Here is a 16491-nt window from a genome sequence, read left to right on the forward strand (position 1 = left end):
GCAAGAAGACGCACGGCCTTCGGTGTGTGGGCGGAGTCGACGTTCAGCCATTGACAGAAACCAGAGCCTGTAATGACGCCATTTTGTTTTTATTAACAACTCCTATTGAAGAACAGTTGATGTAGCATGTTGCATTCTAGCCCACATAATTACACAGAAAATCAACATAATGTATTTGCTTTACTTGATTAAACTAAAACATTTATTTTATCTAAGCTCCTTCCATACCAGAATTGAAGGGCATTTTCTGTCCGCATTATTTTCTATTAATCCATGAATCCATGCACAAAATACCAATATGATATACCATTTGTTGGGTAATAGTTTTTGTCTTGAGACTAATTTTGAACCTAGTTGTTGAAAAACAAAATAGCTTCTGAGCACCCTAAAAATATAATTTATATCTTGTCCTGACATCCTTACAACAAATTGCATGTCAAAATAGCTTAAATTGAATTTTGATTGAATGAATTAATGTTTATATTAGAATAGTTAGAAAATATATTAATGAACATATTTCAAACAAAAGTAATTTTTAAAGGAAAGTGGTATGGTTAGTGGAGGGAATTCTGGAAGTTTCCTTACTCCATGCTGCACAATAATGTGCACACAGGGCTGATGCGACTTTCACAGAACTGAGCACAGTAGCTCAGATCAGGAGACATACACGGGGAGAGTAACTACTGTATGTGATGTGCCGTTTCCACTTTTATATCGTTATATAGTTGCTTTCTGCTATGTTAAGGTTTGAAATATCTTAGCATTTAATGAGTCCCTAATGATCTGTCTTTAGAGATATTAATTCTTAAGACTTTAACAGCGTGGTTGCTACTCATTTTAGAAATAGAACCACTTCAGATACATTCATTTTGTCAAGAGCTGTTCTGATGGTGAACTGGAGTTTACTTTATACATATAAATCTGAACTCTGATATTTGAAAATTGTATTTCTTAAAATAAGTTCCTTATGGAGATGCTCAGTCCTGTCTGTAGACCACATTACAATCTCTCACCTTCTTCGATCTGCTTTCCCAGTGTTCTTCTGTCTCTTCCTGTGCCAACATTATCACTGAAGCCCATCAAACGTGGCTTGTTTAGCTGAACTAATTACAGGCACAGGAAAGGGCAATGAGGAATCCCAGACTCTGGGTTTCACAAGAAATTAATTATCTGCACTTAATTGATTTTGAATTACTACCAATTGCACGCTGTGTTAATGCTCCATAACTACTACCTAATGCACAATTCTTCCCAGAAAACATTTTGGAAATGATGTGATGAATATCCTGATATGCAAGATCCAAAAAATAATTTTGCCAGATATATTCATTATCCATTTTGACCATTAATCCCTGATGAGGGCATTGCTCAGTCACAATGAAGTAAAAATGTGTGATTAATTGCTAAATTCATCTAAATACAAAAACATTTTTAAAAAAAGATACAGATTTCCCTGATAGGCTATCCAATTGTTGAACCTGTTGTATCACTGCTGTCTTTGATGGCTGTAGGAAGCATACCACTAGAATACGATTACACTTCTTCACAAAATACAGCAGAATCTAATGGCTTGTAACAATTTTTTTTCATTAGATGATCCCCGCCATCCTGGTTATTGGGCCTTTCCTCTGTACCTGTTGCACCAAAATTCACCAAAACACCAAAATGTCCCCTTCCCAAGACATCCTTTGATGTTTTACTTCAAATGACCTGTTCTGTTATTGTTTCTTCCATGATAAGTCAACAGTAAATTAGTCCTATATACATTTCAAGTGTTGTAGGAGGATTTTTTTGCCCACAAAACTGTGCTAACGAAGAAAAAAATCATTCAAATTCATCAATTTTTTTTTCTTTCCATCCAACAATGACATGTGACACAGTGCCATAATCACATTGCAGATCTCACTTTTTGAAGAATTGACCACTTTGATTTTGTTCTCTGAGCTCATCAGTAGTGAGAAACAGAATTACTCTAATACAATCAGAGAATGTACTACATCTAAACACGTTCTAAAAAAACTCTACTGATTTGCTATTCTTAGACACACTTCTGATGCAAGTCGTGATTGTAAGTTGCTCTTCACTGGTGGTCCATGCATTAGAATATCCAGCTTGTACAGGTGTAACAAGTTCTAGTTTAATGAAATCTGGCATGGGGGCTTCTATTGAGATGGAGGAATTATGGCTTTACATGCTTTCCAACTGAAAAAAATGCATTGAATTTGTCACAGTGTATTGAATTAACCATTTACCCTAATGTGAAAATTTATCAAATTTTTATAATGGAGCCAAATCTTTTCTTTAAGTTGCTAAATAATCAAAGTTTTCATGAAAAATGAGAAAATCATTGATGTCTAAATCACTGTTTTTTAGTTGCATTAAAGCTGCAGTCTGCAAGATTTGTTGTTGTCATACGTAAAGTTCTAATTTTTGGCATTTTAAGAGTTTACATGATCTATCAGAACACTTGAAGTTGAAAACGGTGACCTCCGTAGTCGCAAAATGCAAGAAATGCTTATTTTTTAACCGAAAAATAAAAAGTTATTCAACTTCCTGTCCCGCCCCTTCAAAACACATGAGAACTCGCCAGATGCGCCTACACGACTCCTCATTCATCAACTCACCTGTCATTTGCGATCATGGAAGACACAGTAAGTAGACTAGCCCGTAATGAAGTTCAATAGTCTAGATAAATAAGCGTGGGGACGAGCCTACCTTGTATCGCGCGTGCACAATCGGTGATTGACAGGCAGCAGAGCCCAGCTCGTAAACCTGATTGGTTACCTTTTACCGGTCCGGTCTGCAATTTTGTAAACAAACCTGCTGGCTTTGGAGGGACCTAGCGGGACATATAGGGGACCTAGAGAACTCGTTTTTTTTTGTATTGGGGTATTTAATGTACTACTTTCAGAATCCCCGGACAGTTCCAGGCATTATGCTTGAAAAAGAGTTGCAGACTGCAGCTTTAAAATAGTTTCTTTAAAGTTAATTTGATTTCTGTTTTTTTTTTTTCACTAATAGCCTAAAAATGTATTTTTCATCAGAAAATAAACTGCAACTAATAGTAAAATGTTATGAGCATGTCTTGGCACGGTTTTATCATTACTATCATTACTAATATTGTACATTCAAAAACTCTACTTGTGTATGACAGCGTGCAAATTCTTCAGCATTTTTATAACATGGAGGAAAGGAAACTATGCCAAAACAGCTGTACGTTCATTCAAGTACCGTAGTACGTGATATTCAACAAGGAAAACTGGGAGACAAAAGTTTAAATGTTTAGTCGGCACACTCCTTTAAAAGGCATACAACAGCAAGATGAATAATTATTTTTATACAGAATCCATCAATTTGGAAGCCAGAATTCTAAAAGCAGCAACAGAGTAAGTCCTTACATATTGTTCAAAGGATGCTATAGTTTACATGTCATGAGTAATTAAACATATGCATTTCAGACATGTAAGCATACCAGAGGTGCCATACAAATCCTTGCGATAGCATTACCTAAAATGATGATATAGCACAGGATGACTTCTTTTGTATCCATCAATGCCGACTGCAGAAAACAAGAAATGGGAAGAAGAATTTGACCTTTGTTCTCTTTGATTTTTATTTTCTACTACTGCATTGCTTTTTGGCCTTTACTGTGTATTTTCTAGACACATGCAAGCACTTCTGCATTTGTTGCTGCCGGAGAAGCATTCAACTTAAATGTCTTCAAATATGAATACGGCACAAAAGACTAAACAGTCTTCTGTGCTTTCTGCCTTTAAAGCACTGAGCTACTGTAAACATTTACTTTTGCATTCATATGTTTTCCCTCTGTTGGCACTCCATATCTTTGCCCTTTTGGGAGCCCACTGTTTATTGATGGATAGCAGTGAGTCTGAAACTGCTTTTGCAAACTGTAATCCACTTTAAGCAGGTCAAATGCCTTATCAGAAGATTTCATTCCCAAAACAAAGGAACTGAGTGGAAACATGAAAACAATACATGATATTAGAGGCAAAAATAGGACTACTTTCCTCAACTGATAAAGCATGAAACACCATAATCTTACTGGTGTGAGTTTTATCATTTGTATTTTTCTTAATTGCAGAATATTTTCTATCCAATTATCTATATAATTTAATTGAGCAATTTCACTCTTACACACAAGGACACAAAGAGTACCAAGAAATATGACATCGCTCGGTATGATTGCAGACAAAATGATGCATCAAAAGAAAAAGAAAAAACTGTCAATGATTGCTTTAAATTGCATTGAACATGTTTGATCCAATGTGCAATATAGATTACTTCATTTCATAGACGTTTGGAGAGCAGGCAGGGTGGGGGTGTGGATGCAGGGGAAAGGTAATGGTCAGTAGATGAGAGGTTTTCTGGTCAGGTTAAAGGTCACTCTCTCCATAGAGGGCAGTGGAGAAGGCAGTGTAGTCTAGTGCTCCTGGTGGTGCTCCAGAGGCAGCGTAAGGTGGCATCCTCATGATGCAATACTCTGCTTGTTCAGGAGGAAGCTCTCTCCTAAGCTCATCCACAAGTATGTAGGGCTGTGGTGGTAACAAGAAAATTGTATTCAGTTTTCATCCAAACTCTTCCCTTTTCCATTTTGTGTTCATGAACAAGATAGATTATAAAGGAACATGACAAACACTTGGAAATAATAGGCAGCATTGGCTTAAAATATCGGCCCATATGTCCGCAAGCCACAGCAGCCGAAACGCATGCACTTACCTTATCAGTTGCCAGGATACGGAAGGATGCCACAACCTGCTCAGAGGTGTCTGTATCCGCAGTTTCTCTGGTCATAAAGTCAATGAAAGACTGGAAGGAGACAATTCCAGTACCATTTGGGTCTACCAGGATCATTATACGGGCAAACTCCACCTCTCCCTAAGACAGACGTGATTGTAGAATGAGAATATGTGCATACATTTACAGCAAATAGCCTCAAACACCCAGTGTTAAATACCATACCAAGTCATAACCCATGGAGATGAGGCAGGCTCTGAAGTCATCCGTTTCCATTGCTCCATTCTTCTACAATCAGATGCCAAATTTCAAGTACAGAAAGGAAACATTGAGTCAGAAAAGATTACAGGGAAAGACATCCAGAAAATTTGCCAGCAATATTTTAGGACTAAATCCTACAGGTATTTGCCACATCCAGTTATTTTCTTGTCTCTCAAATAAAATGCTGCCAAAACTTTAGATACAAAGCACCACTGTATGTTCTAATAGATATCATCAAGAAGCATTCTTTCTACTTCAAGCACCAAATGTATGCTTGACGTCTTACAGTGTTACAAGGATATTAAAAGTGTAAAATTCCATGCAGAATGACATCTGCCAGCACATTACATGTAATGTTGGGATTGAGCGCACACTTGAAAGTACATACTATACAACAGGGCACACAGAAGTTGTATACAAATACATTCTTATCAGTAAACAGCAATATGTTGCATGATTTTGAATGAAAATTAAAACATTTTTAGGGTGAATTATCAAGGCTGTTACACTACCAAGGTGGAGCAGAGCTGCTGGAATAACAACAGTATCAATCATTGCGGTTCACACTCCACAGCACAATTGCAGCTAGTGTTTCAAATCAATTTTTTGCAATAATTTGTGATGCCCAAGGTAGAAGTGTTGAATATTCATTCACCCTCTCAATCAGGAATTACTTATCGGGTCAGACGCAGAACAGTGCACCTGCTTGGGTTAGGGTTAGGATTTAAAGTACACAAAGACCACTTGGCTGATCTCGCTGCTTTTGATCCAGCAGAGCCTATTGGTGTCAAAAAGACACCAAAAGGCTCTTGCGACATGAAATGGTGGTAAGCTGTACCCTGTCAAAGTGGCTGAAAGATGATCTGAACTCTTTCATCTCCTGCTGGCTGATGCCCTTGGCATCTCGGGTCAGGATCTGGGTCTCGATCTCATTGATGGTTCGGGCAATGGTTGTGAGGAGCTGCTCCCATCCAACACGGATGTGCTGTTGATGATGTGACAGAGCATATTGAGAAGGCAAATCTGGACCATCTGACTTAATAATGAATACATATAAAACCTCTTAGTCTTCATCTATTCTGATAAACTTATCTATACAATATATTTGTAATTTCTAACTAATAGTGCATGTATGTTAGAGCTGCATGCAACTCCTGTTAATCTAAATATGCATATATTAGTAACAATGTTCTCTACTGCCCTGTACCTCCATGGTGTAGTTTGTGTGTTTGTTGTCAAACACAAGTGATTCTTGGATTAGCTGGTGGTCGCCCTCCAACTTGTCGATGTTGGGTTTGTAAGCAACAATGACATGCTCAAATTGCTTAAGCTGGGTCATCTGGTCCTCCAATGTGCCACCAATCTCCAGGGAGCAGTGCCCAATTTCCTGTCAGAATAACACATGCAACAGGGTCAACTGAATTTTAGGAGCAATTTAGATCTTAAGATGCCCGTCTAAAGATCTGATGCTTTGCTCCCTGATACTGCAGGGAGGTATTTACTTTAACTAACAAAATTCTGTTACGATCTGTACTTAATGTACTTTGCATCATTCTATGATCTGAAAAGTCACCATGACTATATCTCTATTTTGAATAACAAATTTGAAAATATTCTGAAATGATAAATATATTATACGTAAATTGGATGTTAGATTTCTATATAATCAAAACCTCCATCCTGGTTTGAATCCAAGGTCCAATGAGATTAGCCTGGGCAGCAAACTGTCGTCTCAGCCTTTCATGGGCATGCTGGCGAGCCATTTCCTCCTGGAGGGCTCCATCTCTCTGGGGAACCAGCTTCTTCACCTAAAATGAAACAAACACAGAGGGTTGGATATTATTACTAAGCTCACTCTCCCAAATAAAGTCTGAGGCATTAAACAAAATTATGCTAGTATATTTTGATTATTACACTTAAAGGTGGGGTATGAGATCTTGGAAAAACTGTCCCTGCAAGCTATATTTTTGAAAATACACAACCTTGCCTCTCCTTCAGCCCACCCCTCGAAACCACCTCTTCAAAACACATGAACGAATCACGAGTCTGTGAACGCGCAGGGGGGAGGGGGGCTGACGGTTGATTGGCATGTCAGAATCCAATAGAAGTAACTCTCATCATTACTTCTATTGGTCAGACATTTCCTCTTGCTACACCCTCTACAATGGACTAAAAGATTTTTTTTTTTTTCCAAACATTCTATTTTAGTGGGTGCAATGGGGTCGTGAGGAGGTTTTCAGACAATATGATAAAAAAAGCTCCAGAAAACATCTCATACCCCACCTTTAAACCTTACTGGCTTTGTAATAAAATGTTAGAGCCCTTATTCATTTTATTATAAAATGAAAACTCTGCTCTCCATGCTTCAAAATTAATGGACAAACAATCTAAATGCCTACATATTGCATGTTTGTGCAAATGAGTTTCAAAAGCGTAGCTACCTTCTCCCACTTGTTGAGAAGCTTTTCTGTTGCAATGGTGCTGTAGGGGTTGTTAATGTTGGCCTTGATCCCATAGCTCTGGGAAATTTTCTGCACTTCATTGTGGATTCCCAATATGGCCTGTCTCTCTGCATCTGCCTCAGGCACAGTGGCTTTGAACTGTGATTAGACTCTGGAAGAGAAATTGGGTTGCAAGGTTGTTACCTTGCCAAAAAAAAAAAAAAAAAAAAAAAATTTTTTAACAAAGATGCTAGTCACCTGCCTGCTTGATACCTGTCAAGCTCTTTGATCATGCTAACCTCCAATGACTCTCTCCTCTTCTGAGTCAGAGTTCCTAACTTGTCCCAAGAATCACAGATGCTCTGGCAGCGTTGGTTCACTGAAGCAATATCATGGAAATCCAGTTCACTGGAAAAGAAGCAAACCACCGTTTTAGCTTTTGTTGTCAACATGTGCCCAAGCTACCATCTCCAACCCCTGCCAAAATAAAGGCTTGGGGCAGTCAGAACTTTCAAAAGAAACAAAGCCAGATCAGTGTTCATTTAACTTTTTATTGAATTCAAGAAGCAAGCAACAGAAAGACAGTAAACTGCAAGCATTACTGGAGTCACTTTCCTCTTGGTTTCAAGTCATTTGACCGAGCTAGAATCTACCAAAATCCCTGGACTTGATCCCAGTCACTGGGTGCCTGGGTTTGGATGGGGTCAGAGTTGGCAGAAGATGAAAAGTGGTACGTATCATAACCAATCTGGCTGGAACGATCTTTGCTGGTCTCGTAATCTGACTGAACATGGGTCACTGTGCCATGAGGAAGCTGACCAGTTAAGAAGAGGTAGAACAGATTGGGGATAGCTGGTGGCACGGGGCCTGATGAGAAAGAACTTTGCAGCTCACCTGGGGCATATGGAGGCACTGGCATGAAACTATCATCCTCCGTTTCATGCTCAAAATTTCCATGTTCATAGAGGGAGGAAGAGGTAGTCAACGCACCACCCTGATAAATAGATGGTGGTGGAGGGGGGAATGGTGGCGGCACCACAGAGTCCATGACCTGCCGGGTTTCACTGTTTGAATTACCCTGGTCCAAGCCTGCTTGAAAGTGATGAAGATCACCTGGCTGATAGACAGGTGAGACGTTAATGCCAGGTCCAGATTGAGAATTACCAGACCCAAACTGAGCAGGTGTAGGATCCTCCACCGGTAGTGCACCAAGCGTAGAACTGGAAGCTGGAGTATAGACTACAGGATTCTCTTTACCAGCCATCCAGGATTCACGTGGGTTGGAAGCAGCATCAGGCAGATTTTGTGGGGAATGATTTGCCGCCCATGGTGTAGGAGCTTGTGGATTGGAGGGAGGATTAGGAAATGCGCTTTTGGGAGGCTGATCCACCCAGTTGGTAGGGCCTTCTGGATCAAGAAAAGTCACCTTCTGGGGAATATCAACAACCTGTGACACAGCAGGAACTTGTGGATTAAGAGGTGAGCCTGGCAGGTTTTTTTGTTGGGTTCTTGCAACCACCCATGACACAGGAGCTGGCTTGCTAGTCCTAGGATAAATGGCTGGATAGGGAGCATTTTGGAGACCAACATTCACTACCCTGCTGGAGCTGCCCTCATCAGGATTGTGCTGGTTCCAACCTATTGGAAAAGGGATACATTCATGATAGAATTTAGAGTGGTAACACTGAATGAGAAGTTTAGCACATTAAAACCTGAGGGAGGAGTACTTACTTTTAGGAGGATAACAATAGACATTCCAGCCTAACAGAGAAATGAGGATCAACTGGCTAGAAAAAGAAGACAGCATGGTCAAAATCTTAAAATGAGGAAACCATGAATGAAGGAGAGCCAGTGATTACACAACAGAGATCCCTTACATACCTTACATACCTTACATACCTTACATACCTTACATACCTTACATACCTTACATACCTTACATACCTTACATACCTTACATACCTTACATACCTTACATACCTTACATACCTTACATACCTTACAAAATCCCAGGATGCCATTATGCTTGTCAGCTGATTCACTTCCTTCCATCCACAGAGTGCCGGTTAAATATGAAACAGGAAACACTCAGAGACCAACCCAAGATTAGGAAGTTAATGACTCACAGGTGTCTATCATTGACAGCTGATTGAAAACTCCAGCAAGTGTTTTCAATCAGCCAACCACACCTCTCACCTTTCTTCTTAGATATAATTTATCCATCCATCCATCCATCCATTATCTATACCGCTGAATCCGTCGATCGGGTCACGGGAGATATAATTTAGTGACAGGCAATTATATAATAATATTTTGATACATATATACACACTTCATTCTACAGTGGTTTTGTCGTCATTATTTTTTATCCTCCATTGTATAAAATGTGAATGCACAAAACATGAGCTCTTTTTGGACCAATGAACTGTAGCATTTTGGTGGTGAAAGCAGTGCAACGCTGTGCACGTTTGTTGATGGTCATCTGTGGAATTTGGCCAGGCAAACAATGCTCTAAAAGTGATACAGTGGGTGCAGCCAATTAACAGTTCAGATAATATTAACAAGGGAGAAAGAGACACCAAGACTGCATCAGTTTACTTTGCTTGCCCCTTCTTTTTCTCCACATAACTGTAAGCAGTTATTTTAGTTATTTTATGTTAAAACCTGCCATTCCAAATGACACACTGTTATGACACAGTCTTAACCCATAAAACATACAATAATGAAACATACATTAAAGATGGACATCACACTCGTGCCATAAGCCGTGGATTTGTGAATTTCCACTAAGAACACCCTTTAGCATCTGGCCATCACCTTCCTGATCTCTTTGGAGTCAGAAGTGACCGTATATGGACAAGATGGTTGAACTGGACAGCTTTGCAAAAAAGCTAATCAGACTAAAATACTCCTCTTTGAGGGGAACTATAAATTCAACTGCAGAAGGATCATCAGAACAAACTGATCAGTAGAGTAACTCTAGTAAACGACACCACAATGACATGTGGGGAAAATCTATAAATTTTGAATTTCACGATAGAAATTGATATTTGACATGCCTCTTTATGGGACAATAACAATATTATGTTTATTGCAGCTTCATACTGCATAATGCATCATCTTGAAATTCCAAACAAGAAATGATGCCCACTCAGACGGCATAGGCACAAAACATGGCAAATGTGTTCATCACTGGGTGAAACGAACACAACAGGCTCTCACCGCTGCAGCCAGTTGCTCGCTGTGGGCCAGCATCTCCTGCAGGGCTCGGACAGAGAGACACTGGGCCAGGAAAAAGCCACAAACAGACAGGTCCGGGGGAACATTCTGGTAGAAGAAAGATACTGATACTGTGTTACTCAGATTGCAACACTGCAATTAATGGGAAAAGAGCACAACAAACTTGGTATTGGGAGAAAAAGGGGTAAACTTGGTGAAGATTTACATAATAACAAAAAGGTGCACAATACATAAGTAGGTCAGTGTAAATCATTATATGGTAAATAGGCTACAGGGAAAGAAACATCTAGACCTTTTAGAAACAATCTACACCCAATTTTATATCCAAATTAAAATGAAACAACACTTTGTAAGACAATACTTTGATGTGATTTTTATTGGGTTAAAATATACAGAAATTTTAATTACTTGAATCAATTCAGTAATCTCCTTTTACGTCACAACAACAAACAAACAGAATTATCTGGCAATGATGAAGGATGGTGCTGAGGTGGTCACTGAGGTGGAGCTCTCTACCTTGCAGTTGGAAGTGTGCTCAAGCCTGCAAAGTCTGCTGCCAAATCCTTCTGCAGCAAGACAGAGCTTCAAATGCTCCCCTTGGGTGGTGAAGGTACTCTGTAAAACCACCTCATCTCCCTGGGAAAAAAACAACAAACCATAAAAAAATCTAAGGAATGTGTGTTTGGGTTGTATTTCACGCCCGTCACACTGGTATGACTTTCCAAACAGCAAGAAATGGTCTTGTCCCATTGAAACTAGATGTACAGTAGATTTCAGTCACTTCACATCAATCTTATCTCCTTTCAAATACCACAGGGACAATGTCAAACTAACTAAGGTGTCTCTATCTATTTAAGGAACTGCAGAAAAAGACAACAGATGACCAGGAATACCAACACCTCTCTGTACCCAGGCTGCAAACCTCCATATTGGGAAGCTACAGCACTATCTGACCCCTGATTCACCCCTTTCCACTTTTCATATCAGCAGTGCTCTGCAATCAGTCGAACACACTACCTAATTCTGAGGCACTGGAGGGGCACTCTGATGCCTAAAGTAACTCAGCTCCTCCATAGTTTATCCACTATGCCACAGGAATTAATCTAAATGTGAAAAATCCTGACGGATGTAGCAGGCTTTCACATGTTTTAGGATGAGTTTAAGACCGATGCTGGACATTTCAATCGATATATTTCATGATTTGTTGTTATTAAAATGAAAATCAGCCACCTTGACCCAAAAAAGATGACTGCCTCTAAAGATCGCAACTTTGTTAAATCAATTTTTTTGTACACACGTCAGGGAGCAACGTAATATCACTAAAGCCATTAATTAGAGTATGTGTCTCCTAAATGCATGATGAGACAAGATTCGTCTGGATCCGGTGGCGTCCTGCCACAGCTGAGCCCAAAGGAAACTGTACATTTACTGAAATAATACATGGTTTGCATTTCATGGATTGATCTCGAAATTTATTTGCTCCCATCTAACTATCTGCACCACTAATTATGTGTCCCTGTCTCATTTGCATACCAGTCACCATCCTGTGCCTTATTCATATCTGAGGGCAGAGATTACAAGCTGTGAGAGGACAACTTACAACTTGGAAGCAATGATAGCGTCGCTCTTAAAGATGAGAAAAGCCATCTGGAGGTCTTTCATTACTTTCAGTAACTAATAAAGTGATCAAGATAGCCAGTCCAACTGCAGGGACTCTGAGTTAAATTAAGCCGCATTTGTTTGTTTTTTTGGTTCTTATGCTTGTAGCTAACTGCAACGTTGTCATTTAAAATATAAAGAAAAACAGGAAACTTACTACTTTAATCTGACAGTACTGGAAATTCATTAAGGTTCACTTATCTCTAAATAAACTGTCTTTGTAATTTTAAAGTTAAATGCCACTACAATGTAGGTCAACTTAAAAACTGAGGTGACATGATCATGATTTTTCATGGCCAACCAAATTTACACGAACTATAAATCTACAAGCATAGAGTTGGACAAATTAATGAGCAATTTTTATTTGTTACTTGAGAGACTATCCAAAAAACATATCAAAACTTTATTAAAGGTGGAGTAGGCGATCTTTTTCTGGAACATTTTTTTACATATTGCTTGAAATACTCTTCACACCCCCATTGCGACCAATTAATTAAACGTTTTGACACAAATATGAAAAGTTTTAGTGGCCTCTAGAACGTACAATCTAGGAAAAACACTATCCAATCATACTGAACGGACCGTTAACAATGATTGGATTCTGATGCCGTCTATCAAACTGCAATCTGCTCCTCCCTCCCCCTCCTTCTCCCTGTGCGCGTACCCTGCTCCGTGAACGAATTACGCGTCCAGAAGCTTGGCAGGAAGCTAAACAAGAGCCAGCTTGGCTAGCACCTAGCATTATTAAACGTATAGTTATCATATACTAAATACTAAATACGGCAACGATCGATGCTTGCTGTCAGAACAGCGCTCGTGAACCTTCGTGCTCGTGCGCGTTCATGTACTCTAGAGGCGTGCCTTCGGGGGGAAAGTGAAGAAAAGGGTTGGGACTTTTGACCTGTGTAATTTCAAAATGCAGCTTCGCTGGACTCAAAATCCAGGATCTCCTACCCTACCTTTAAGCTGTTTTATATCAAATTACATGTCAACTCACTTATTCCCTTTCTAAGAGGAAGAATGCCAACAATTTATATCTCAAATAATTGTTTAAAGTAGCTTAATTAATATAATTGGTTAATTAAAGGAGCAGGGTACGCGCACAGGGGGAAGGAGGGGGAGGGAGGAGCAGATTGCAGTTTGATAGACGGCATCAGTATCCAATCATTGTGAACGGTCCGTTCACAATGATTGGATACTGTTTTTCCTAGATTGTACGTTCTAGAGGCCACTAAAACTTTTCATATTTGTGTCAAAACTTTTAATTAATTGGTTGCAATGGGAGTGTGAAGAGTATTTCAAGCAATATATAAAAAAATGATCCAGAAAAAGATCCCCTACCCCACCTTTAATAGCTTGACGTGTCTGACTCACCATTAGTAAAAACTGGAATTCATCGTCGCCCTCTCCAGTGTCAGTCATTGTTTCAGAAACAATGTTTCTAACAAACTAGCCAACTTTGACTGGCTGTCACGTTTGCTCTGAGGACATGGAAATAGGTCTCAGGAGGAGAAGAAGCAAGAAGATGCACAGCCTTCGGTGTGTGGGCGGAGTCAGAGAGTTTCTATTATGAGGAGAGAGAAAGCTGGCGGCTTTTTCCGGGTGGTACTGCACTCTAGGGGGCACCAACGAAGCAGTGCGGAGCAGTCAGAACTCTCTGGTGGTACTATGAGATCCACCTTAGATGCAGCCATTGCTTTGGATAGAATTTTTTATATTTTTTCATTTTAATTTTCCTAAAGGCAGGATAAATTATCCTTTCAAACGGCACTTGGTTTGATTTTTTAGACTCACTAGATTTTTTTAAAATACACATTTATTGTCAGTATTGCATCACGAGTGACGTCACGCATGTGGCATCACTTTACGGCATGGTCAGTCCTAGCGCTGAGCTAGCAGAGAGGTGTTAGCTCAAATAGTTACAGATTTCAGCACAGCCCTTTTACATACTCTCTGACTAGCCTCTGGTTTAGCTTTGGTTGTTGTTAGCAGCACCAGTTTAGCACTCTGGCACAGTGGACGAGTGCCGTAAAGCAGCCGGTCGTAATCAGCCGTGCGTTCTTCAGATTCCGTTAGCTAGATGCTAGCGGAGACTGACTCGCAAATGCCAGACCTGTAAGAAAACAGAAAGATATAACTCCCAGGTTATTGTACTTTTGATATACATTTTTTGAGTTATTAGCGCCAGCCCTATGGCCAATCTCGATTCTGCACTCGCTCGCCAGCGCCCCCAGACAAAATCAACTGAACTGCAGCCAAATTTTGTATAATGGGGCGAATAGGAAGCGAAACGGCTGTCTGTAAAAGGGCTGTGGCGGAGTCGACGTTCAGCCATTGACAGAAACCAGAGCATGTAACGACGCCATTTTGTTTTTATTAACAACGCCTATTGAAGAACAGTTGATGTGGCATGTTGCATTTTAGCCCACATAATTACACAGAAAATCAACAGAATGCATTTGCTTTACTTGATAAAGGTTATTAAACTAAAACATTTATTTTATCTAAGCTCCTTCCATGCCATAATTGAAGGGCATTTTCTGTCCGCATTATTTTCTATTAATCTATGACAATAATCCATGCACAAAATACCAATAGGCTATATCATTTGTTGGGTAAATAGACTTGAGACTAATTTTGAAACCTAGTTGTTGAAAACGTTGTTCCAAAACAAAATAGCTCCTGAGCACCCTAAAAATATCATTTCTATCTTGTCAAATATAGCTGTTAAATTTAATTTTGAATGAATGAATGAATGTTTATATTAGAATAGTTAGAAAATGTATTAATGAACATATATCAAACAAAAGTCATTTTGAAAGGAAAGTGGTATGGTTAGTGGAGGGAATTCTGGAAGTTTCCTTACTCCATGCTGCACAATAATGTGCACACAGGGCTGATGCGACTTTCACAGAACTGAGCACAGTAGCTCAGATCAGGAGACATACACGGGGAGAGTAACTACTGTATGTGATGTGCCCTTTCCACTTTTATATCGTCACATAGGAAATAGTTGCTTTCTGCTATGTTAAGGTTTGAAATATCTTAGCATTTAATGAGTCCCTAATGATCTGTCTTTAGAGATATTAATTCTTAAGACTTTAACAGCGTGGTTGCTACTCATTTTAGAAATAGAACCACTTCAGATACATTAATTTTTTAAAGAGCTGTTCTGATGGTGAACTGGAGTTTACTTTATACATATAAATCTGAGCTCTGATGTGTAAGTGGTTTAAGTAGATATTTGAAAATTGTATTTCTTAAAATAAGTTCCTTATGGAGATGCTCAGTCTTGTCTGTAGACCACATTACAATCTCTCACCTTCTTCGATCTGCTTTCCCAGTGTTCTTCTGTCTCTTCCTGTGCCAACATTATCACTGAAGCCCATCAAATGTGGCTTGTTTAGTTGAACTAATTACAGGCACAGGAAAGGGCAATGAGGAATCCCAGACTCTGGATTTCACAAGAAATTAATTATCTGCGCTTAATTGATTTTGAATTACTACCAATTGCACGCTGTGTTAATGCTCCATAACTACTACCTAATGCACAATTCTTCCCAGAAAACATTTTGGAAATGATGTGATGAATATCCTGATATGCAAGATCCAAAAAATAATTTTGCCAGCTATATTCATTATCCATTTTGACCATTAATCCCTGATGAGGGCATTGCTCAGTCACAATGAAGTAAAAATGTGTGATTAATTGCTAAATTCATCTAAATACAAAAACATTTTTAAAAAAAAGATACAGATTTCCCTGATAGGCTATCCAATTGTTGAACCTGTTGTATCACTGCTGTCTTTGATGGCTGTAGGAAGCATACCACTAGAATAAGATTACACTTCTTCACAAAATACAGCAGAATCTAATGGCTTGTAACAATTTTTTTTCATTAGATGATCCCCGCCATCCTGGTTATTGGGCCTTTCCTCTGTACCTGTTGCACCAAAATTCATCAAAACACCAAAATGTCCCCTCCCCAAGACATCCTTTGATGTTTTACTTCAAATGACCTGTTCTGTTATTGTTTCTTCCATGATAAGTCAACAGTAAATTAGTCCTATATACATTTCAAGTGTTGTAGGAGGATTTTTTTGCCCACAAAACTGTGCTAACAAAAAAAAATCA

At 39.2% G+C, this 16491-nt stretch overlaps 1 protein-coding gene and 1 long non-coding RNA gene across 2 annotated transcripts; both read right to left on the reverse strand.

The window, feature by feature from the left end:
• Window positions 1-3269: 3269 nt before the first annotated feature.
• On the reverse strand, window positions 3270-8721 carry LOC142398923 (alpha-actinin-2-like). Its single transcript, XM_075483173.1, has 9 exons — window positions 8111-8721; window positions 7757-7865; window positions 7458-7616; window positions 6690-6824; window positions 6224-6403; window positions 5855-6001; window positions 4981-5043; window positions 4738-4896; window positions 3270-4553 (listed from the first exon to the last, which is right to left on the reverse strand). The coding sequence occupies exons 1-9, from the start codon at window positions 8719-8721 to the stop codon at window positions 4395-4397; spliced, it is 1722 nt and encodes a 573-aa protein (XP_075339288.1). The 3' UTR covers window positions 3270-4394.
• Window positions 8722-8993: 272 nt separating this feature from the next.
• On the reverse strand, window positions 8994-9694 carry LOC142400156 (uncharacterized). The gene is made up of 3 exons (XR_012772912.1): window positions 9456-9694; window positions 9189-9244; window positions 8994-9095 (listed from the first exon to the last, which is right to left on the reverse strand). It is a non-coding gene; the product is annotated as an uncharacterized LOC142400156 (long non-coding RNA).
• Window positions 9695-16491: the final 6797 nt, after the last annotated feature.

Source organism: Odontesthes bonariensis, chromosome 2 (genome assembly GCF_027942865.1).
Source record: "Odontesthes bonariensis isolate fOdoBon6 chromosome 2, fOdoBon6.hap1, whole genome shotgun sequence".
In the NCBI taxonomy this organism is placed as follows: Eukaryota; Metazoa; Chordata; class Actinopteri; order Atheriniformes; family Atherinopsidae; genus Odontesthes; species Odontesthes bonariensis.